The following is a 17,731-nucleotide window of genomic DNA, read 5'->3' on the forward strand; positions in this document are numbered from 1 at the left end:
GTTAGTTTGTCAAAAATCTGCCCTGCCAGAGCTGGCCCGGTCAACTCTAAGTACTGTTATTGTGAAATGGAAATGTCTAGGAGCAACAACGGCTCAGCCACGAAGTGGTAGGCCACACAAACGCACAGAACGGGACCGCCGAGTGCTGAACCGCGTAGCACCTAAAAAATCATCTGTCCTTGGTTGCAACACTCACTACTGAGTTCCAAACTGCCTCTGGAAGCAACGCCAGTCCAATAACTATTCGTTGGGAGCTTTATGTAGAGTGGTTTCCATGGCCGAGCAGCCGCACACAAGCCTAAGATCACCATGCGCAATGCCAAGCATTGACTGGAGTGTTGTAAAGATCGTTGCCATTGGACCCTGGAGCAGTGGAAACGTGTTCTCTGGAGTGATGAATCACGTTTCACTATCTGGCAGTCTGACGGATGAATCTGGCTTTGGAACTGCCCCAATGTCAACTGTAAAGTTTGGTGGATCAGGAAAAATGGTCTGGGGCTGTTTTTCATGGTTCGGGCTACCCCCCTTAGTTCCAGCGAAGGGAAATCTTAACGCTACAGCATACATTTTCATTCTAGACGATTCTGTGCTTCCAACTTTGTGGCAACAGTATGGGGAAAGCCCTTTCCTGTTTCACGAAGACAAGGCCCCCATGCACAAAGCGAGGTCCATACAGAAATGGTTTGTCAAGATCAGTGTGGAAGAACTTGACTGACCTGCACAGAGCCCTGACCTCAACCAAATCGAACACCTTCGTGATGAATTAGAACGGTGACTGCGAGCCAGGTCTAATCGCCCAACATCAGTGCCCGACCTCACTAATGCTCTTGTGGCTGAATGGAAGCAAGTCCCCCCACAGCAATGTTCCAACATCTAGTGGAAAGCCTTCCCAGAAGAGTGGAGGCTGTTATAGCAGCAATGTTCCAACATCTAGTGGAAAGCCTTCCCAGAAGAGTGGAGGATGTTACAGCAGCAAAGGGGCGGAGCCAACCCCATATTAATGCCCATGATTTTGAATGAGATGTTGTACGAGCAGGTGTCCACATACTTTTGGCCATGTGGTGTATGTCGTGTCAAGCTGGTTGAAAAACAACCTGGCAGCGGTTAAATCTGTCAAAGTTTTGAAAAGTGTAATTGTTTTATTGTTTTTCTGCATCCTTTGCCCAGAGGCTGCAGGCGCTCTCTGTCACGCGTCTCAGGGCTCAACCTGTGTCGTGCTTTGCAATCCGGAGCAGGGAGCGGCTCAAAGGAGTGATCAGTGGGGTGGATCAAATGGAAAAAAATAACATTGCTGGTATTTGTGACGCCCGCCGTTTGATGAGATGTAGCCCCGGTGGCAATTCCCTGTCTGTTTGGTTAGCTTTGACACAGAGTTTCCACCTGATAAGGTCAGGTTAGGTTATATTTGATATTCTGTGAGGGCCCATGTTCCGAACCCGCTACGGTGCTTTAGGTGCCAAGGATTCAGACATGTTGCAGCATTGTGTAAAAGGGAGATGTGCAGGAGGGCATGGTCAGAGGGAGTGTAAAGTTGGGATAGAGTTGGTATAGAAAAAAGCACTGTGTGTTAACTGCAGCTGGGGATGCGAAGTGCCCTGTGAGATACAGACAGGTTGAGATTGCCAGTTTCGAGTGGGGAAGAAAGTTTCCTATGCTGAGGCAGTGAAGAGACTAGAAGATAGCCCAAGGGTGCGTGATTTCACTGGGAGCCCGTCAGTGAGTAGGCCTGAAGAGAGAGAGAGAGAGAGAGACAGAGAGAATGAGTTTTAGTAAGGTATGATTTCTTGAGTTTTTATTTCTATGGTCATTAATTGTACCACACAAATGGAATGGAAATCGCAGAAGGTTGATCTGGTATCAGCAGCGGATAAGTTATTGGGCGTCAGAGCTTTTAGTGCAGAAGAACTACATGGGGTTATGAGAGAAGGGGTTCCAGCCCCCCCAGGCCGTAATCCTTTTGTAGGATCTAGTAGTAGCCGAAGTAGCCATCCTCCCCTCATCAGCCTCATGTGGTAGGGTTAGATTGTGGTGCAATAAAAAAATAAAATCCCATTCCCCTTTATCGTTTTTTTGTGAAGGGGATACCACTGCACTGCTGGAGCTAGGAACACAATCATTTCGCCACACCTGCAATAACATCAGCTAAATATGTGTACGTGACCGATACGATTTGATTTGATTTGAACAAAACGTGCAATTCACACTCCGACCTGTGAAAGGCAGTAATACGCAACAAAGCCTCTAGTCTGTCAGACCAACGCGAAGAGAAGAAGAGAAGGTACCGCTATCATTACACAGAGGCTGAAAGAGAAAAAGCAAGGCGTTTTCTCAAGAGGGACAACTAGAATTGAATATAAACGCTGCCTGAAATACAGTTGCAAGCTCAGAAATATTATCAATCCCTGCCCCAGTTTGGTCTGGATATCCCCTGGAGAGAAATCCCAGCAAAAATAGACAGGGTGAGTAACTCAAACTCTCGCCTGAAAACTAGCGCCAGATAGCTTGCAATGATTACAAAAGTAAATCGGGATGGAGTACAAACCCATCATTCACAAATATCCTACCCCTGTCTTCGAAGTTAATGTTATAAGGGCAGTGGGAAAAGTCAAAAGGTTCGCCCAAAATGCTTGCAGGTCTTGGGGGTCCAATCTGAGTAGGAAAGTCCCAGGCTTTGCCGGGAAGAGTTAGGCCGCACTGTCAGTGTTGAACGGTTTTTGCTAATGCTAAACCTAGCTAGCTAACAGATAGCAAACCTGACACTTCTTTCTCGTTTGAAAACCTGTTTTATACGTCTAAAAGTAGTGTAGTGTTTTTGTTTATAATATGAAAATAGTATTTTAGAATGTCATTAGTATTCAGTTTTGTTTATTATTGTTGGGTTGTCTGGTTAGCTAGCTAGCCTACAGAGAGTTCCTAGCTTCATCGGCTAGCGCTAGCTAGCTACATTCGCGTCACTTGACCGGCTTATTTAAAAGTGTAAAGCATCTGTCAAATACAGTCAGTCCCCTTAAAGTTTTCACACCACTTCAGTTTTATCACATTTTGTTGTTACACCCAGAATTTAAAATTCATAACATTTAGATTAGTTTGTTACTGGACTACACAATACCCCGTAAAGTAATGTCAAAGTGGAATTATGTTTTTACGTCTTTACAGATGTATTAGAATGGTATTGAGTTGAGTCACAAGTTGCATGGACTCACTGTGTACAATAGTGTTTAACATGATTTCTGAATGACTACCTCATCTCTGTATCCCACACATACAATTATCTTTAAGGTTCCGCAGTGTTTTTCAAACACAGATTCAACCACAAAGACCAGGGAGCTTGTTAGATGGGGAAGAAAAAAAGACATTGAATATCCCTTTGAGCATAGTGAATTTATTAATTACACTCTGGATGGTGTATCAATACACCCAGTCACTACAAAGATACAGACGTCCTTTCTAACTAAGTTGCCGGAGAGGAAGGAAACCGCTCAGAGATTCACCATGAGGCCAATGGTGACTTTAAAACAGTTACAGAGGCTGTTGTTTAGCAGTGTTTTTGTAGCGCACATGATGGTAGAGTTTGTAAATAATCAAGATATCATTCTGCCAGGTAGGCAATAGGCTACTTTGTAGTTAACATTTAATTGAGAAAGTTTTTGGGAAAGCCTTTCCATCTACCAGAAGACTGTTTATATTAGCATTTTTGCTAACGTCTACACAAAGTGGTAGACCGGCACATACACACAGGGGATCTCGTTGCCTGTTCAGAAAGTTGCAGGAAATACGAATCACTGAAACATTCTGTTCATGTCTTATGATAAACTTTACTGAATATTGTTCAATTCTGTTTTAATGTTTGGATTCCATCCATCTTCTCTGCATGGCGGTTTTTACAAGGCCCTAATCCTCCAGGGCCTTGGAAAATTGCAATTAGCTCAGAACAGGGCAGCGCGCCTGGCCCTCGGATGTAGACAGAGAGCAAACATTAATAATATGCATGTCAATCTCTCCTGGCTCAAAGTAGAGGAGAGATCTGACTTCATCACTACTTGTATTAGTGAGAGGTTGAAAGCACCGAGCTGTCTGTTTTTATACAAAGAGCACACAGCTCGGACATGCATACCCCCACAAGACATGCCACCAGAGGTCTCTTCGCAGTCTTGAGTCCAGAACAGACCATGGGAGGCGAACGTAACTACAGGAAATATAATGATTATGATCACAGTTCCTCAATGTAAATATTATGGTGAAACTATACCAAAGATGGTTTAGAAACTTGTGAACCAAGCTGGTGCGTGTATGTGTGTGTATATATATATATTTGTGAATCACCCATAAATTTGAAAAAAGCAAGATGATTTTTAGGCCATATTTCCCAGCCCTAGTTGGGAGGCCCAAGAGACCAGGCGTGGCATGACGGAGTGCTGTGGCAAGAACGGAGAGCTCGGGTTGGGGTGTAGGGTTTGATCATAGCCTGAAGGTAGTTAGGGCCAAGAGACCAGAGGTGGCAGGACGGAGTGCTCAGGTTGGGGTGTAGGGTTTGATCATAGCCTGAAGGTAGTTAGGGCCAAGAGACCAGAGGTGGCAGGACGAAGTGCTCAGGTTGGGGTGTAGGGTTTGATCATAGCCTGAAGGTAGTTGGGGCCAAGAGACCAGGGTGTGGCAGGACGGAGTGCTCAGGTTGGGGTGTAGGGTTTGATCATAGCCTGAAGGTAGTTGGGGCCAAGAGACCAGGGGGTCGCAGGACGGAGTGCTCAGGTTGGGGTGTAGGGTTTGATCATAGCCTGAAGGTAGGGAGGGACCGTTCCTCTTGCTCCTCCGTAGGTAAACACCATGGTGTTGAAGATGATGCGAGCTTCGACTGGAAGCCAGTGGAGTGTGCGTAGGAGCGAGGTGACACGGGAGGATTTAGGAAGGTTGAACGACCAGGCGGGCTGTGTCATTCATTATGGGGTGGCAGGTAGCCTAGTGGTTAGAGCGTTGTGCCAGTATCCTGAAAGGTTGCTGGATCAAATCCCTGATCTGACAAGGTAAAAATCGTTGTGCCCCTGAACAAGGCAGTTAACCCACTCTTCCTCGGCTGTCGTGGAAAATAAGAATTTGTTCTTAACTGACTTGCCAAGTTAAATAAAGGTCAAATGAAAAAAATTGTGGATAAGGGGTTTGATGGCTCATCGGGGAGCCCAGACAACAAAGTTGCAGCAGTCTAAACTGGAGATGACAAGTGCCTGGGTTAGGACCTGCGCCACTTCCTGTGTGATGTAAAGTCTGATATTATAGAGCAGTGGTATGTCACTCTACTGATGTTATAGAGCAGTGGTATGTCACTCTGCTGATGTTATAGAGCAGTGGTATGTCACTCTGCTGATGTTATAGAGCAGTGGTATGTCACTCTACTGATGTTATAGAGCAGTGGTATGTCACTCTACTGATGTTATAGAGCAGTGGTATGTCACTCTGCTGATGTTATAGAGCAGTGGTATGTCACACTCTGCTGATGTTATAGAGCAGTGGTATGTCACACTCTGCTGATGTTATAGAGCAGTGGTATGTCACACTCTGCTGATGTTATAGAGCAGTGGTATGTCACTCTACTGATGTTATAGAGCAGTGGTATGTCACTCTACTGATGTTATAGAGCAGTGGTATGTCACACTCTGCTGATGTTATAGAGCAGTGGTATGTCACACTCTGCTGATGTTATAGAGCAGTGGTATGTCACTCTACTGATGTTATAGAGCAGTGGTATGTCACACTCTGCTGATGTTATAGAGCAGTGGTATGTCACACTCTGCTGATGTTATAGAGCAGTGGTATGTCACTCTACTGATGTTATAGAGCAGTGGTATGTCACACTCTGCTGATGTTATAGAGCAGTGGTATGTCACACTCTGCTGATGTTATAGAGCAGTGGTATGTCACTCTGCTGATGTTATAGAGCAGTGGTATGTCACACTCTGCTGATGTTATAGAGCAGTGGTATGTCACACTCTGCTGATGTTATAGAGCAGTGGTATGTCACTCTACTGATGTTATAGAGCAGTGGTATTCAAAGGTGGGGTGGCGACCCCTAGTGTTGTCGCAGTGAAACTGCAGTGGGGTCCCTAAAATATTTTTCTATTTTTTTGGGGCACATTAGTAAAGAGTACAGATTATTCTATTGGACAACATACAAAAGGTTTTGAGAGAAATAATAAATAATATTGAGTGAATGTGGAAGAGTAGTGGATTGTCAATGCATAGCAATGATCGGAGAGACCATGAGAGGAGCAGTGACTTGGTCTATAGAGAGAAGAGGAGAGGGCCTAGAACCGAGCCCTGGGGGACCCCACTAGTGAGAGTATTATGGTGCAGACTCCACTCCACGCCCCCTGGTAGGAACGACCACAGTGGTGGTTCCCTCCGTAGCCAGACAGACAGATCTTACCGTGACGGCATCCTGGGAAACCACTGCCCGAGTCTCAACGCTGTACAGTACCTTAACTGGGAGGATAAAATGCGCCCGTGGCTGTTTTCTAATTTCATACTGGACACGTGCAGGAGCGTGAGTCAGACAAGCTCCACTCTGCAGGCCTATCACCCATCCAATCAGGGTAGGGCCCACTCGGATACCCCACCTCTGGCCTGTGTCCAGTGGGGTTGGCACCCAAATGGCACCCTACTCTCTTTATAGTGCGCTACTTTATCACAAGGGCTCTGGTCTATAGTAGTGCACTATATAGGGAATAGGGCTCTGGTCTAAAGCAGTGCACGATATAGGGAATAGGGCTCTGGTCTAAAGTAGTGCACAATGTAGGGAATAGGGCTCTGGTCTAAAGTAGTGCACGATATAGGGAATAGGGCTCTGGTCTAAAGTAGTGCACGATATAGGGAATAGGGCTCTGGTCTAAAGTAGTGCACTATATAGGGAATAGGGCTCTGGTCTATAGTAGTGTACTATATAGGGAATAGGGCTCTGGTCTAAAGTAGTGTACTATATAGGGAATAGGGTTCTGGTCTAAAGTAGTGCACTATATAGGGAATAGGGCTCTGGTCTAAAGTAGTGTACTATATAGGGAATAGGGCTCTGGTCTAAAGTAGTGCACTATATAGGGAATAGGGCTCTGGTCTATAGTAGTGTACTATATAGGGAATAGGGTTCTAGTCTAAAGTAGTGTACTATATAGGGAATAGGGCTCTGGTCTATAGTAGTGTACTATATAGGGAATAGGGTTCTAGTCTAAAGTAGTGTACTATATAGGGAATAGTGCTCTATTTGGGCTGCATGACGGGGTCGACCCCAGGAAAGGCTGGTGGCCTTACATGTAGAGCAGGCAGGAGAAGAAGGGGAGGGATGTAAGAAGGGCTATATAAATACATTTGATTTGATTTGAAAGAGCACCATGTTTCCCTTCACCACTTCCCTTTAAAGAGAGGACCGGGGAGCTGGCTCCTCCTCCTCCTCCTCTCTCTGTGCTGGGGATGGGAGCTGGCTCCTCCTCCTCCTCTCTCCGTGCTGGGGATGGGAGCTGGCTCCTCCTCCTCCTCCTCTCTCTGTGCTGGGGATGGGAGCTGGCTCCTCCTCCTCCTCTCTCCGTGCTGGGGATGGGACAGTGTATTTTTAGACTCCCCCTTCCTCTACCCCGTGTGTGTGTGTGTGTGTGTGTGTCAGCCTGAAGAGACATTCTCTCTCTGTGAGAACCAGAACAGAATGCAGCCTGAGTTGAACCTTGGTCAGTGTCACCAGGTCTTTGCACCAGGACTCTTGTTGATAGTCATGCAGGCCCAGGTGTCAGCCTAAAGCATCCTCAAGAGACCATTGTTTTGTAAAACAAAAAGGATATTTTAAAGTTTGAGGAGAAAACGGCGAAGGCTTTGCTAACCAATATGTTGCCCTGGAAATAACAAAATAAAATGCATCTCTAAGCATGAAACATGGAGTGAAATTGGTTATTTGCCCTTTAGGCCTACAATTTATATAGAAAAGTATGTGGACACCCCATCAAATGAGTGGATTTAGCTAACAGCCGTTGCTAACGAGTGTATAAAATTGAGCACATAGTTCTATGGAGTGATGAATCCTGCTTCAACATCAGGCAGTCCGACGGAGTAATCTGGGTTTAACGGATGCCAGGATAACGCTACCGGCTTAATGCATAGTGGCAACTGTAAAGTTTGGTGGAGTTTTTTGTGGTTCGGGCCCCTTAGTTCCAGTGAAGGGAAATCTTAACGCTGCAGCGTACAATGACATTCTAGACGATTCTGTGCTTCCAACTTTGTTGCAACAGTTTGGGGAAGGCCCTTTCCTGTTTCAACATGACAATGCCCCCCGTGCACAAAGTGAGGTCCATACAGAAATGGTTTGTCAAGATCAGTGTGGAAGAACTTGACTGACCTGCACAGAGCCCTGACCTCAACCAAATCGAACACCTTCGTGATGAATTAGAACGCTGACTGCGAGCCAGGCCTAATCGCCCAACATCAGTGCCCGACCTCACTAATGCTCTTGTGGTTGAATGGAAGCAAATCCCCCTGCAGCAATGATCCAACATCTAGCAGAAAGCCTTCCCAGAAGAGTGTAGGCTGTTATAGCAGCAATGTTCCAACATCTAGTGGAAAGCCTTCCCAGAAGAGTGGAGGCTGTTATAGCAGCAATGTTCCAACATCTAGTGGAAAGCCTTCCCAGAAGAGTGGAGGCTGTTATAGCAGCAATGTTCCAACATCTAGTGGAAAGCCTTCCCAGAAGAGTGGAGGCTGTTATAGCAGCAATGTTCCAACATCTAGTGGAAAGCCTTCCCAGAAGAGTGGAGGCTGTTATAGCAGCAATGTTCCTACATCTAGTGGAAAGCCTTCCCAGAAGAGTGGAGACTGTTATAGCAGCAATGTTCCTACATCTAGTGGAAAGCCTTCCCAGAAGAGTGGAGACTGTTACAGCAGCAAAGGGGCGGGGCCAACTCCGTATTAATGGCCATCATTTTGGAATGAGATGTTGTACGAGCAGGTGTCCTCATACCGTTGGTCATGTAGTGTATGTGTTGTATTGCTTACTGTTAGAGTAAATCACCTAAGAAGTAGGGGATCATTTCCCAATTAAAAAGACAGATGTCTGGGGATGTTGTTATTTACCCATGTACCTCTCTGGGGGAGTCTTCCGGTGTGATGGGATGGATTGTAAAAGGCCCTTGTTATTGTCCAGCACATCCATTCAGAGCTTTTTTTAACAGACAGGCATGCTGTGTCTCTCTCTCTCTCTCTCTCTGATGAGACATCCTGATGAGAGCTTGATGAGTTGTTATTTACCCATGATCCTCTCTGGGGGAGTCTTCCAGTGTGTCTCTGACTCAGCCGGTCTGATTATATCCTTCCGTGTGTGTGTGTGTGTGTGTGTGTGTGTGAGTGAGAGATTCTTTCTTCCTCTCCCCATTTCTTTGTGTGTGTCAGTGTCCCTGTGTGTTAGTGACTTGGCATTCGGAAAGTATTCAGACCCCTTGACTTTTTCCCCACATTTTGTTACGTTCCTAAAAATGGATGAACGTGTCTTTTCCCCTCGTCGATCTACACACAATACCCCGTAATGACATCACTTTCAAAGCTCAAGTTCAGGGGCACAACGATGTCATTATGGGGTGTTGTGATGTCATTCAGGGATGTTGTGATGTCATTATGGGATGTTGTGATGTCATTCAGGGATGTTGTGATGTCATTATGGGATGTTGTGATGTCATTATGGGATGTTGTGATGTCATTATGGGGTGTTGTGATGTCATTATGGGGTATTGTGATGTCATTATGGGGTGTTGTGATGTCATTATGGGGTGTTGTGGCCATTGTGATGTCATTATTGGGTGTTGTGATGTCATTATTGGGGTGTTGTGATGTCATTATGGGGTATTGTGATGTCATTATGGGGTATTGTGATGTCATTATGGGGTATGTCAACTGTGGGACCTTATATCGACAGGTGTGTGCCTTTCCATGTCATTATTTACCACAGGGGTGTTGTGATGTCATTATGGAAACAGGATGATTTTCAAGTCTCATAGTATTGTGTTTGGCTTTGTCATTATGGGGTATTGTGATGTCATTGTGGGGTATTGTGTTTAGACTGAGGGACAAATGATTCAATCCATTTTAGAACAAGGCTGTAACGTAACCAAAGGTGGAAAGTAGGGAAAGGGGTCTGAATACTTTCCCAAGGCACTGTGTACCTGTCGTCTGTATGCTCATAGTTCTTATGATTCACACCTTCCCTGACACATACAACACTCCTCACGTCACATGCCAGACGTCTGCTCTATCAATTTATAAATGTCTCAACTCTTCAGACGTCAGTCGTCACATGACGAGGATGTCATCTGTTGGCTTTGCAGAGAATGTTGATGAGTACGGGTGTAGCGTTTTGGGTATGTTGTTGACGGCAGTTTTTAATTAGGCTGCCGTTATTACCCTCACGAGACTCTGGTTAGTTTATATCTTCTTGTCTTCCCATCTAAAACAGTTCAGAACCGTTCCTTCATGTATCAGGACATTTTATGGTGTTTTTGGTCTTTGACAAGGGTTCTTTAGGGCTGTTTGTGCACAAGACTTCTCTCTTTCTCTCTGCAAGACCAAGTCAAAGAGAAGTTTGGTTCATCGAGGAATCACCCACCGCCTTGCAACTTTTTTTGACTTGAGAAATAATGCACAACTTCGAGTTGGATGTAAAATTGGGCGACCAAGATCTCCACGTCAAAATTATTGAGTTCGATTCTGAGAATTTAATTCGGACTCTTTTGAGGAATAGTCAGAATATACTGGCTACGGCGTCTCTAGATGGACAAACAGTACTAGTGCTGTTTTTCCCCTCCATTTTTCAAGTGAAGGTCTTTTTAAGGGAGTATGGAGCTCGTTCGGTTGGCGTAGATGAGGTGCTCGGCGCCAACCGAACCAAAGCACGCCGGAAGGCTTTAGCCGGTTAACACCGGAAACAGCAACTCATTATGTGTAGTGTGCACTTAGGACTTAAAGCATAGGCCTGTTTCAACCTCTCCAATGGCTCTTCTCATCTCTCTCTGGGTAGAGGAACATGAGAATTTTAACGAGGTCTAGACCACTAAATCAATTTAATTCCTCAAATAGCTGAGCGGAAAACAGGCCACACGGCTGGGACATAAAAGCCTTTCTTTCTCTCAGTGGTTGGTTGAGACTCACTCAGACACATGGTCAACCAGAGACCTTTTAAGCCAATGATTGTTTCTCTGTACGGTACTGTGTAGTCAGTATGCTTTGTTGGTCATTGGTTCTGTACAGCACTATTAACACTCACACCAGGGGTACTCAACCAGATACTGTTAACACTCACACCAGGGGTACTCAACCAGACACTATTAACACTCACACTAGGGGTACTCAACCAGATACTATTAACACTCACACCAGGGGTACTCAACCAGCACACCAGGGGTACTCAACCAGATACTGTTAACACTCACACCAGGGGTACTCAACCAGACACTATTAACACTCACACTAGGGGTACTCAACCAGATACTATTAACACTCACACCAGGGGTACTCAACCAGACACTATTAACACTCACACCAGGGGTACTCAACCAGCACACCAGGGGTACTCAACCAGCACACCAGGGGTACTCAACCAGACACTATTAACACTGACACCAGGGGTACTCAACCAGACAATATTAACACTCACACCAGGGGTACTCAACCAGCACACCAGGGGTACTCAACAAGACACTATTAACACTCACACCAGGGGTGCTCAACCAGATACTATTAACACTCACACCAGGGGTACTCAACCAGCACACCAGGGGTACTCAACCAGACACTACTAACACTCACACCAGGGGTACTCAACCAGACACTACTAACACTCACACCAGGGGTTCTCAACCAGACACTACTAACACTCACACCAGGGGTACTCAACCAGACACTACTAACACTCACACCAGGGGTACTCAACCAGACACTGTTAACACTCACACCAGGGGTACTCAACCAGATACTGTTAACACTCACACCAGGGGTACTCAACCAGACACTACTAACACTCACACCAGGGGTACTCAACCAGACACTATTAACACTCACACCAGGGGTACTCAACCAGCACACCAGGGGTACTCAACCATCCGCTATTAACAGTCACATCAGGGGTACTCAACCAGCACACCAGGGGTACTCAACTAGATACTATTAACACTCACACCAGGGGTACTCAACCAGATACTGTTAACACTCACACCAGGGGTACTCAACCAGACACTACTAACACTCACACCAGGGGTACTCAACCAGACACTATTAACACTCACACCAGGGGTAGTCAACCAGACACTATTAACACTCACACCAGGGGTACTCAACCAGACACTATTAACACTCACACCAGGGGTACTCAACCAGCACACCAGGGGTACTCAACCAGCCGCTATTAACAGTCACATCAGGGGTACTCAACCAGCACACCAGGGGTACTCAACCAGACACTATTAACACTCACACCAGGGGTAGTCAACCAGACACTATTAACACTCACACCAGGGGTACTCAACCAGCCGCTATTAACAGTCACATCAGGGGTACTCAACCAGCACACCAGGGGTACTCAACCAGACACTATTAACACTCACACCAGGGGTACTCAACCAGATACTATTAACACTCACACCAGGGGTACTCAACCAGATACTATCTGAGAAGGTCTGGTCACTAATTTCCTAGGTGGCAACGGTTCGGATAGATGTAATCGTTTATCGACATCGTTACGAACGTCCACCTCGAGACAAAATGCTTCCCCCAAAACTGTTCCCTTCCCTCTTGTTTGGCGGGAAGGAAATGTGACACTTTCAAAGCTCATTTCCTGCAATTCAACACACTTTCAAAGCTCATTTCCTGTTTCCAATTCAACACACTTTGTCCTCTGGTGGGACTATCTGTTCAGTGTTGTAATATCCCCCCCGACGTCTCTTTCCAGCCTGCGCTGCCCTCTGCCACGTGTCTCTCTCTGCTCGCTGTCTTGGATACCCTGCAGTCCAAAGGTGAAGGAAATGGATCCTATGGAGTGTCCGCTGTGTTTGGAGCCGCTGGAGACAGACGATGCCAACTTCTTCCCCTGCACCTGCGGCTACCAGATCTGTCGCTTCTGTTGGCACCGGATCCGCACAGACGAGAACGGCCTCTGCCCAGCCTGCAGAAAGGTAGGCTACCCTGGTCTACCCTCTACCCCATATCCTACCCTAAACCCTGCCCTAGTCTATCCCCTACCCCATATCCTACCCTAAACCCTACCCTAGTCTACCCCCTACCCCATATCCTACCCTAAACCCTGCCCTAGTGTACCCCTACCCCATATCCTACCCTAACCCCTGCCCTAGTCTACCTTCTGCCCTGCTTGCAGAAAGGTACGTAATCTATCCTAACCCCTACCCCATATCCTACCCTAAACCCTGCCCTAATGTACCCCTACCCCATATCCTACCCTAAACCCTACCCTAGTCTAACCCCTACCCCATATCCTACCCTAAACCCTGCCCTAATGTACCCCTACCCCATATCCTACCCTAAACCCTGCCCTAGTCTAACTCCTACCCCATATCCTAACCTAAACCCTGCCCTAGTCTAACCCCTACCCCATATCCTACCCTAAACCCTGCCCTAGTCTAACCCCTACCCCATATCCTACCTTAAACCCTGCCCTAATGTACCCCTACCCCATATCCTACCCTAAACCCTACCCTAGTCTAACCCCTACCCTAAACCCTACCCTAGTCTAACCCCTACCTCATATCCTACCCTAAACCCTGCCCTAGTCTAACCCCTACCCCATATCCTACCCTAGTCTATCCCCTACCCTAAGCCCTACACTAGTCTAAGCCCTACCCTAGTCTAACCCCTAACCTAAACCCTACCCTAAACCCTACCCTAGTCTAACCCCTACCCTAAACCCTACCTTAAACCCTACCCTAGTCTAATCCCTACCCCATATCCTACCCTAACCCCTACCTCATATCCTACCCTAAACCCTACCCCAGTCTAACCCCTACCCCATATCCTACCCTAAACCCTACCCTAGTCTAACCCCTACCCCATATCCTACCCTAAACCCTACCCTAGTCTAACCCCTTACCCCATAACCTTTCTTACCCTAAACCCTACCCTAGTCTAACCCTTACCCTAAACCCTACCTTAGTCTAACCCTTACCCTAAACCCTACCCTAGTCTAACCCCTACCCTAAACCTTAGTCTAACCCCTACTCCATATCCTACCCTAAACCCTAGTCTAACCCCCTACCCTAGGGTTCCCCAACTGGCGGTCCGCGGGCCAAATCTGACCTGCAGGTAATATTATTTGGTCCCCCGAAGCCCCCAAATGATTTAATATTTGTTTCATTTAAACCATATCATACCCGAGATTCAAAAAGTGCCAAATGTAATTTTCTAAGAAGGAAGTTACCTAAAATAATGCAGAAGTTGCGTTTTAACTTCCTTCGTGAGGAGAGAGAATACAGGAGACGGCCAGCTCATAAAACAGGCCAGCGGACCGTTTCAGTGGTGCTGAAACCTGAACTCTGCAACCGCAGCGCAATCAATAGGTGGACAGCGCCTGGTGCTGAAAATTATAGCTACCTTGTTATATTAGGGTCTTTTTCAAAGAACTTAACTGGCTATGAGGCTTCACAGCATCTTTCACAATAGAAAAAGATATGGTTAAGTTAAAGTAAAAATGTTGTTTTTTTAAATTAAGACTACTTACAATTGCAACTGGCAATTAGCATCCGACATAAAACAATCAATTAAAGAAGAAAAAAAAGGCGATGTCGGGGAATAGCCTGCTCTGGGAACAACAGGAAACGGGGGAATAGCCTGCTCTGGGAACAACAGGAAACTGGGGAATAGCCTGCTCTGGGAACAACAGGAAACTGGGGAATAGCCTGCTCTGGGAACAACAGGAAACTGGGGAATAGCCTGCTCTGGGAACAACAGGAAACTGGGGAATAGCCTGCTCTGGGAACAACAGGAAACTGGGGAATAGCCTGCTCTGGGAACAACAGGAAACTGGGGAATAGCCTGCTCTGGGAACAACAGGAAACTGGGGAATAGCCTGCTCTGGGAACAACAGGAAACTGGGGAATAGCCTGCTCTGGGAACAACAGGAAACTGGGGAATAGCCTGCTCTGGGAACAACAGGAAACTGGGGAATAGCCTGCTCTGGGAACAACAGGAAACTGGGGAATAGCCTGCTCTGGGAACAACAGGAAACTGGGGAATAGCCTGCTCTGGGAACAACAGGAAACTGGGGAATAGCCTGCTCTGGGAACAACAGGAAACTGGGGAATAGCCTGCTCTGGGAACAACAGGAAACTGGGGAATAGCCTGCTCTGGGAACAACAGGAAACTGGGGAATAGCCTGCTCTGGGAACAACAGGAAACTGGGGAATAGCCTGCTCTGGGAACAACAGGAAACTGGGGAATAGCCTGCTCTGGGAACAACAGGAAACTGGGGAATAGCCTGCTCTGGGAACAACAGGAAACTGGGGAATAGCCTGCTCTGGGAACAACAGGAAACTGGGGAATAGCCTGCTCTGGGAACAACAGGAAACTAGCCTGCTCTGGAACAACAGGAAACTGCCTGCTCTGGGAACAACAGGAAACTGGGGAATAGCCTGCTCTGGGAACAACAGGAAACTGGGGAATAGCCTGCTCTGGGAACAACAGGAAACTGGGGAATAGCCTGCTCTGGGAACAACAGGAAACTGGGGAATAGCCTGCTCTGGGAACAACAGGAAACTGGGGAATAGCCTGCTCTGGGAACAACAGGAAACTGGGGAATAGCCTGCTCTGGGAACAACAGGAAACTGGGGAATAGCCTGCTCTGGGAACAACAGGAAACTGGGGAATAGCCTGCTCTGGGAACAACAGGAAACTGGGGAATAGCCTGCTCTGGGAACAACAGGAAACTGGGGAATAGCCTGCTCTGGTAACAACAGGAAACTGGGGAATAGCCTGCTCTGGGAACAACAGGAAACTGGGGAATAGCCTGCTCTGGTAACAACAGGAAACTGGGGAATAGCCTGCTCTGGTAACAACAGGAAACTGGGGAATAGCCTGCTCTGGTAACAACAGGAAACTGGGGAATAGCCTGCTCTGGTAACAACAGGAAACTGGGGAATAGCCTGCTCTGGGAACAACAGGAAACTGGGGAATAGCCTGCTCTGGGAACAACAGGAAACTGGGGAATAGCCTGCTCTGGTAACAACAGGAAACTGGGGAATAGCCTGCTCTGGGAACAACAGGAAACTGGGGAATAGCCTGCTCTGGGAACAACAGGAAACTGGGAAATAGCCTGCTCTGGTAACAACAGGAAACTGGGGAATAGCCTGCTCTGGGAACAACAGGAAACTGGGGAATAGCCTGCTCTGGTAACAACAGGAAACTGGGGAATAGCCTGCTCTGGTAACAACAGGAAACTGGGGAATAGCCTGCTCTGGGAACAACAGGAAACTGGGGAATAGCCTGCTCTGGGAACAACAGGAAACTGGGGAATAGCCTGCTCTGGTAACAACAGGAAACTGGGGAATAGCCTGCTCTGGGAACAACAGGAAACTGGGGAATAGCCTGCTCTGGTAACAACAGGAAACTGGGGAATAGCCTGCTCTGGGAACAACAGGAAACTGGGGAATAGCCTACTCTGGGAACAACAGGAAACTGGGGAATAGCCTGCTCTGGGAACAACAGGAAACTGGGGAATAGCCTGCTCTGGTAACAACAGGAAACTGGGGAATAGCCTGCTCTGGTAACAACAGGAAACTGGGGAATAGCCTGCTCTGGTAACAACAGGAAACTGGGGAATAGCCTGCTCTGGTAACAACAGGAAACTGGGGAATAGCCTGCTCTGGGAACAACAGGAAACTGGGGATTAGCCTGCTCTGGGAACAACAGGAAACTGGGGAATAGCCTGTTATGGGAACAACAGGAAACTGGGGAATAGCCTGCTCTGGTAACAACAGGAAACTGGGGAATAGCCTGCTCTGGTAACAACAGGAAACTGGGGAATAGCCTGCTCTGGTAACAACAGGAAACTGGGGAATAGCCTGCTCTGGTAACAACAGGAAACTGGGGAATAGCCTGCTCTGGTAACAACAGGAAACTGGGGAATAGCTTGCTCTGGTAACAACAGGAAACTGGGGAATAGCCTGCTCTGGGAACAACAGGAAACTGGGGAATAGCCTGCTCTGGGAACAACAGGAAACTGGGGAATAGCCTGCTCTGGGAACAACAGGAAACTGGGGAATAGCCTGCTCTGGGAACAACAGGAAACTGGGGAATAGCCTGCTCTGGTAACAACAGGAAACTGGGGAATAGCCTGCTCTGGTAACAACAGGAAACTGGGGAATAGCCTGCTCTGGTAACAACAGGAAACTGGGGAATAGCCTGCTCTGGTAACAACAGGAAACTGGGGAATAGCCTGCTCTGGTAACAACAGGAAACTGGGGAATAGCCTGCTATGGTAACAACAGGAAACTGGGGAATAGCCTGCTCTGGGAACAACAGGAAACTGGGGAATAGCCTGCTCTGGGAACAACAGGAAATTGGGGAATAGCCTGCTCTGGTAACAACAGGAAACTGGGGAATAGCCTGCTCTGGTAACAACAGGAAACCGGGGAATCTTGGGAAAGTTCGGGGGCGGTGTAACGTGCTGCCTCTCTGCCTACAGCTTTACACAGAGGTGTACAAATCCCTGTCCTTTATC

General features: G+C 47.1%; 1 protein-coding gene across 1 annotated transcript in view; it reads left to right on the forward strand.

Moving 5' to 3' along the window:
* Positions 1-2,245: 2,245 nt before the first annotated feature.
* The window catches only part of LOC139393161 (CCR4-NOT transcription complex subunit 4-like), a 53,813-nt gene continuing 38,327 nt past the window's right edge, over positions 2,246-17,731 (forward strand). The window contains exons 1-2 of the mRNA XM_071141559.1: positions 2,246-2,459; positions 12,956-13,178. Coding sequence (XP_070997660.1) covers positions 13,029-13,178 — 150 coding nt within the window. The 5' untranslated portion in view covers positions 2,246-2,459; positions 12,956-13,028. The remainder of the gene's footprint in view (positions 2,460-12,955; positions 13,179-17,731) is intronic.

This window comes from Oncorhynchus clarkii, chromosome 33 (genome assembly GCF_045791955.1).
Source record: "Oncorhynchus clarkii lewisi isolate Uvic-CL-2024 chromosome 33, UVic_Ocla_1.0, whole genome shotgun sequence".
NCBI classification, from domain to species: domain Eukaryota; kingdom Metazoa; phylum Chordata; class Actinopteri; order Salmoniformes; family Salmonidae; genus Oncorhynchus; species Oncorhynchus clarkii.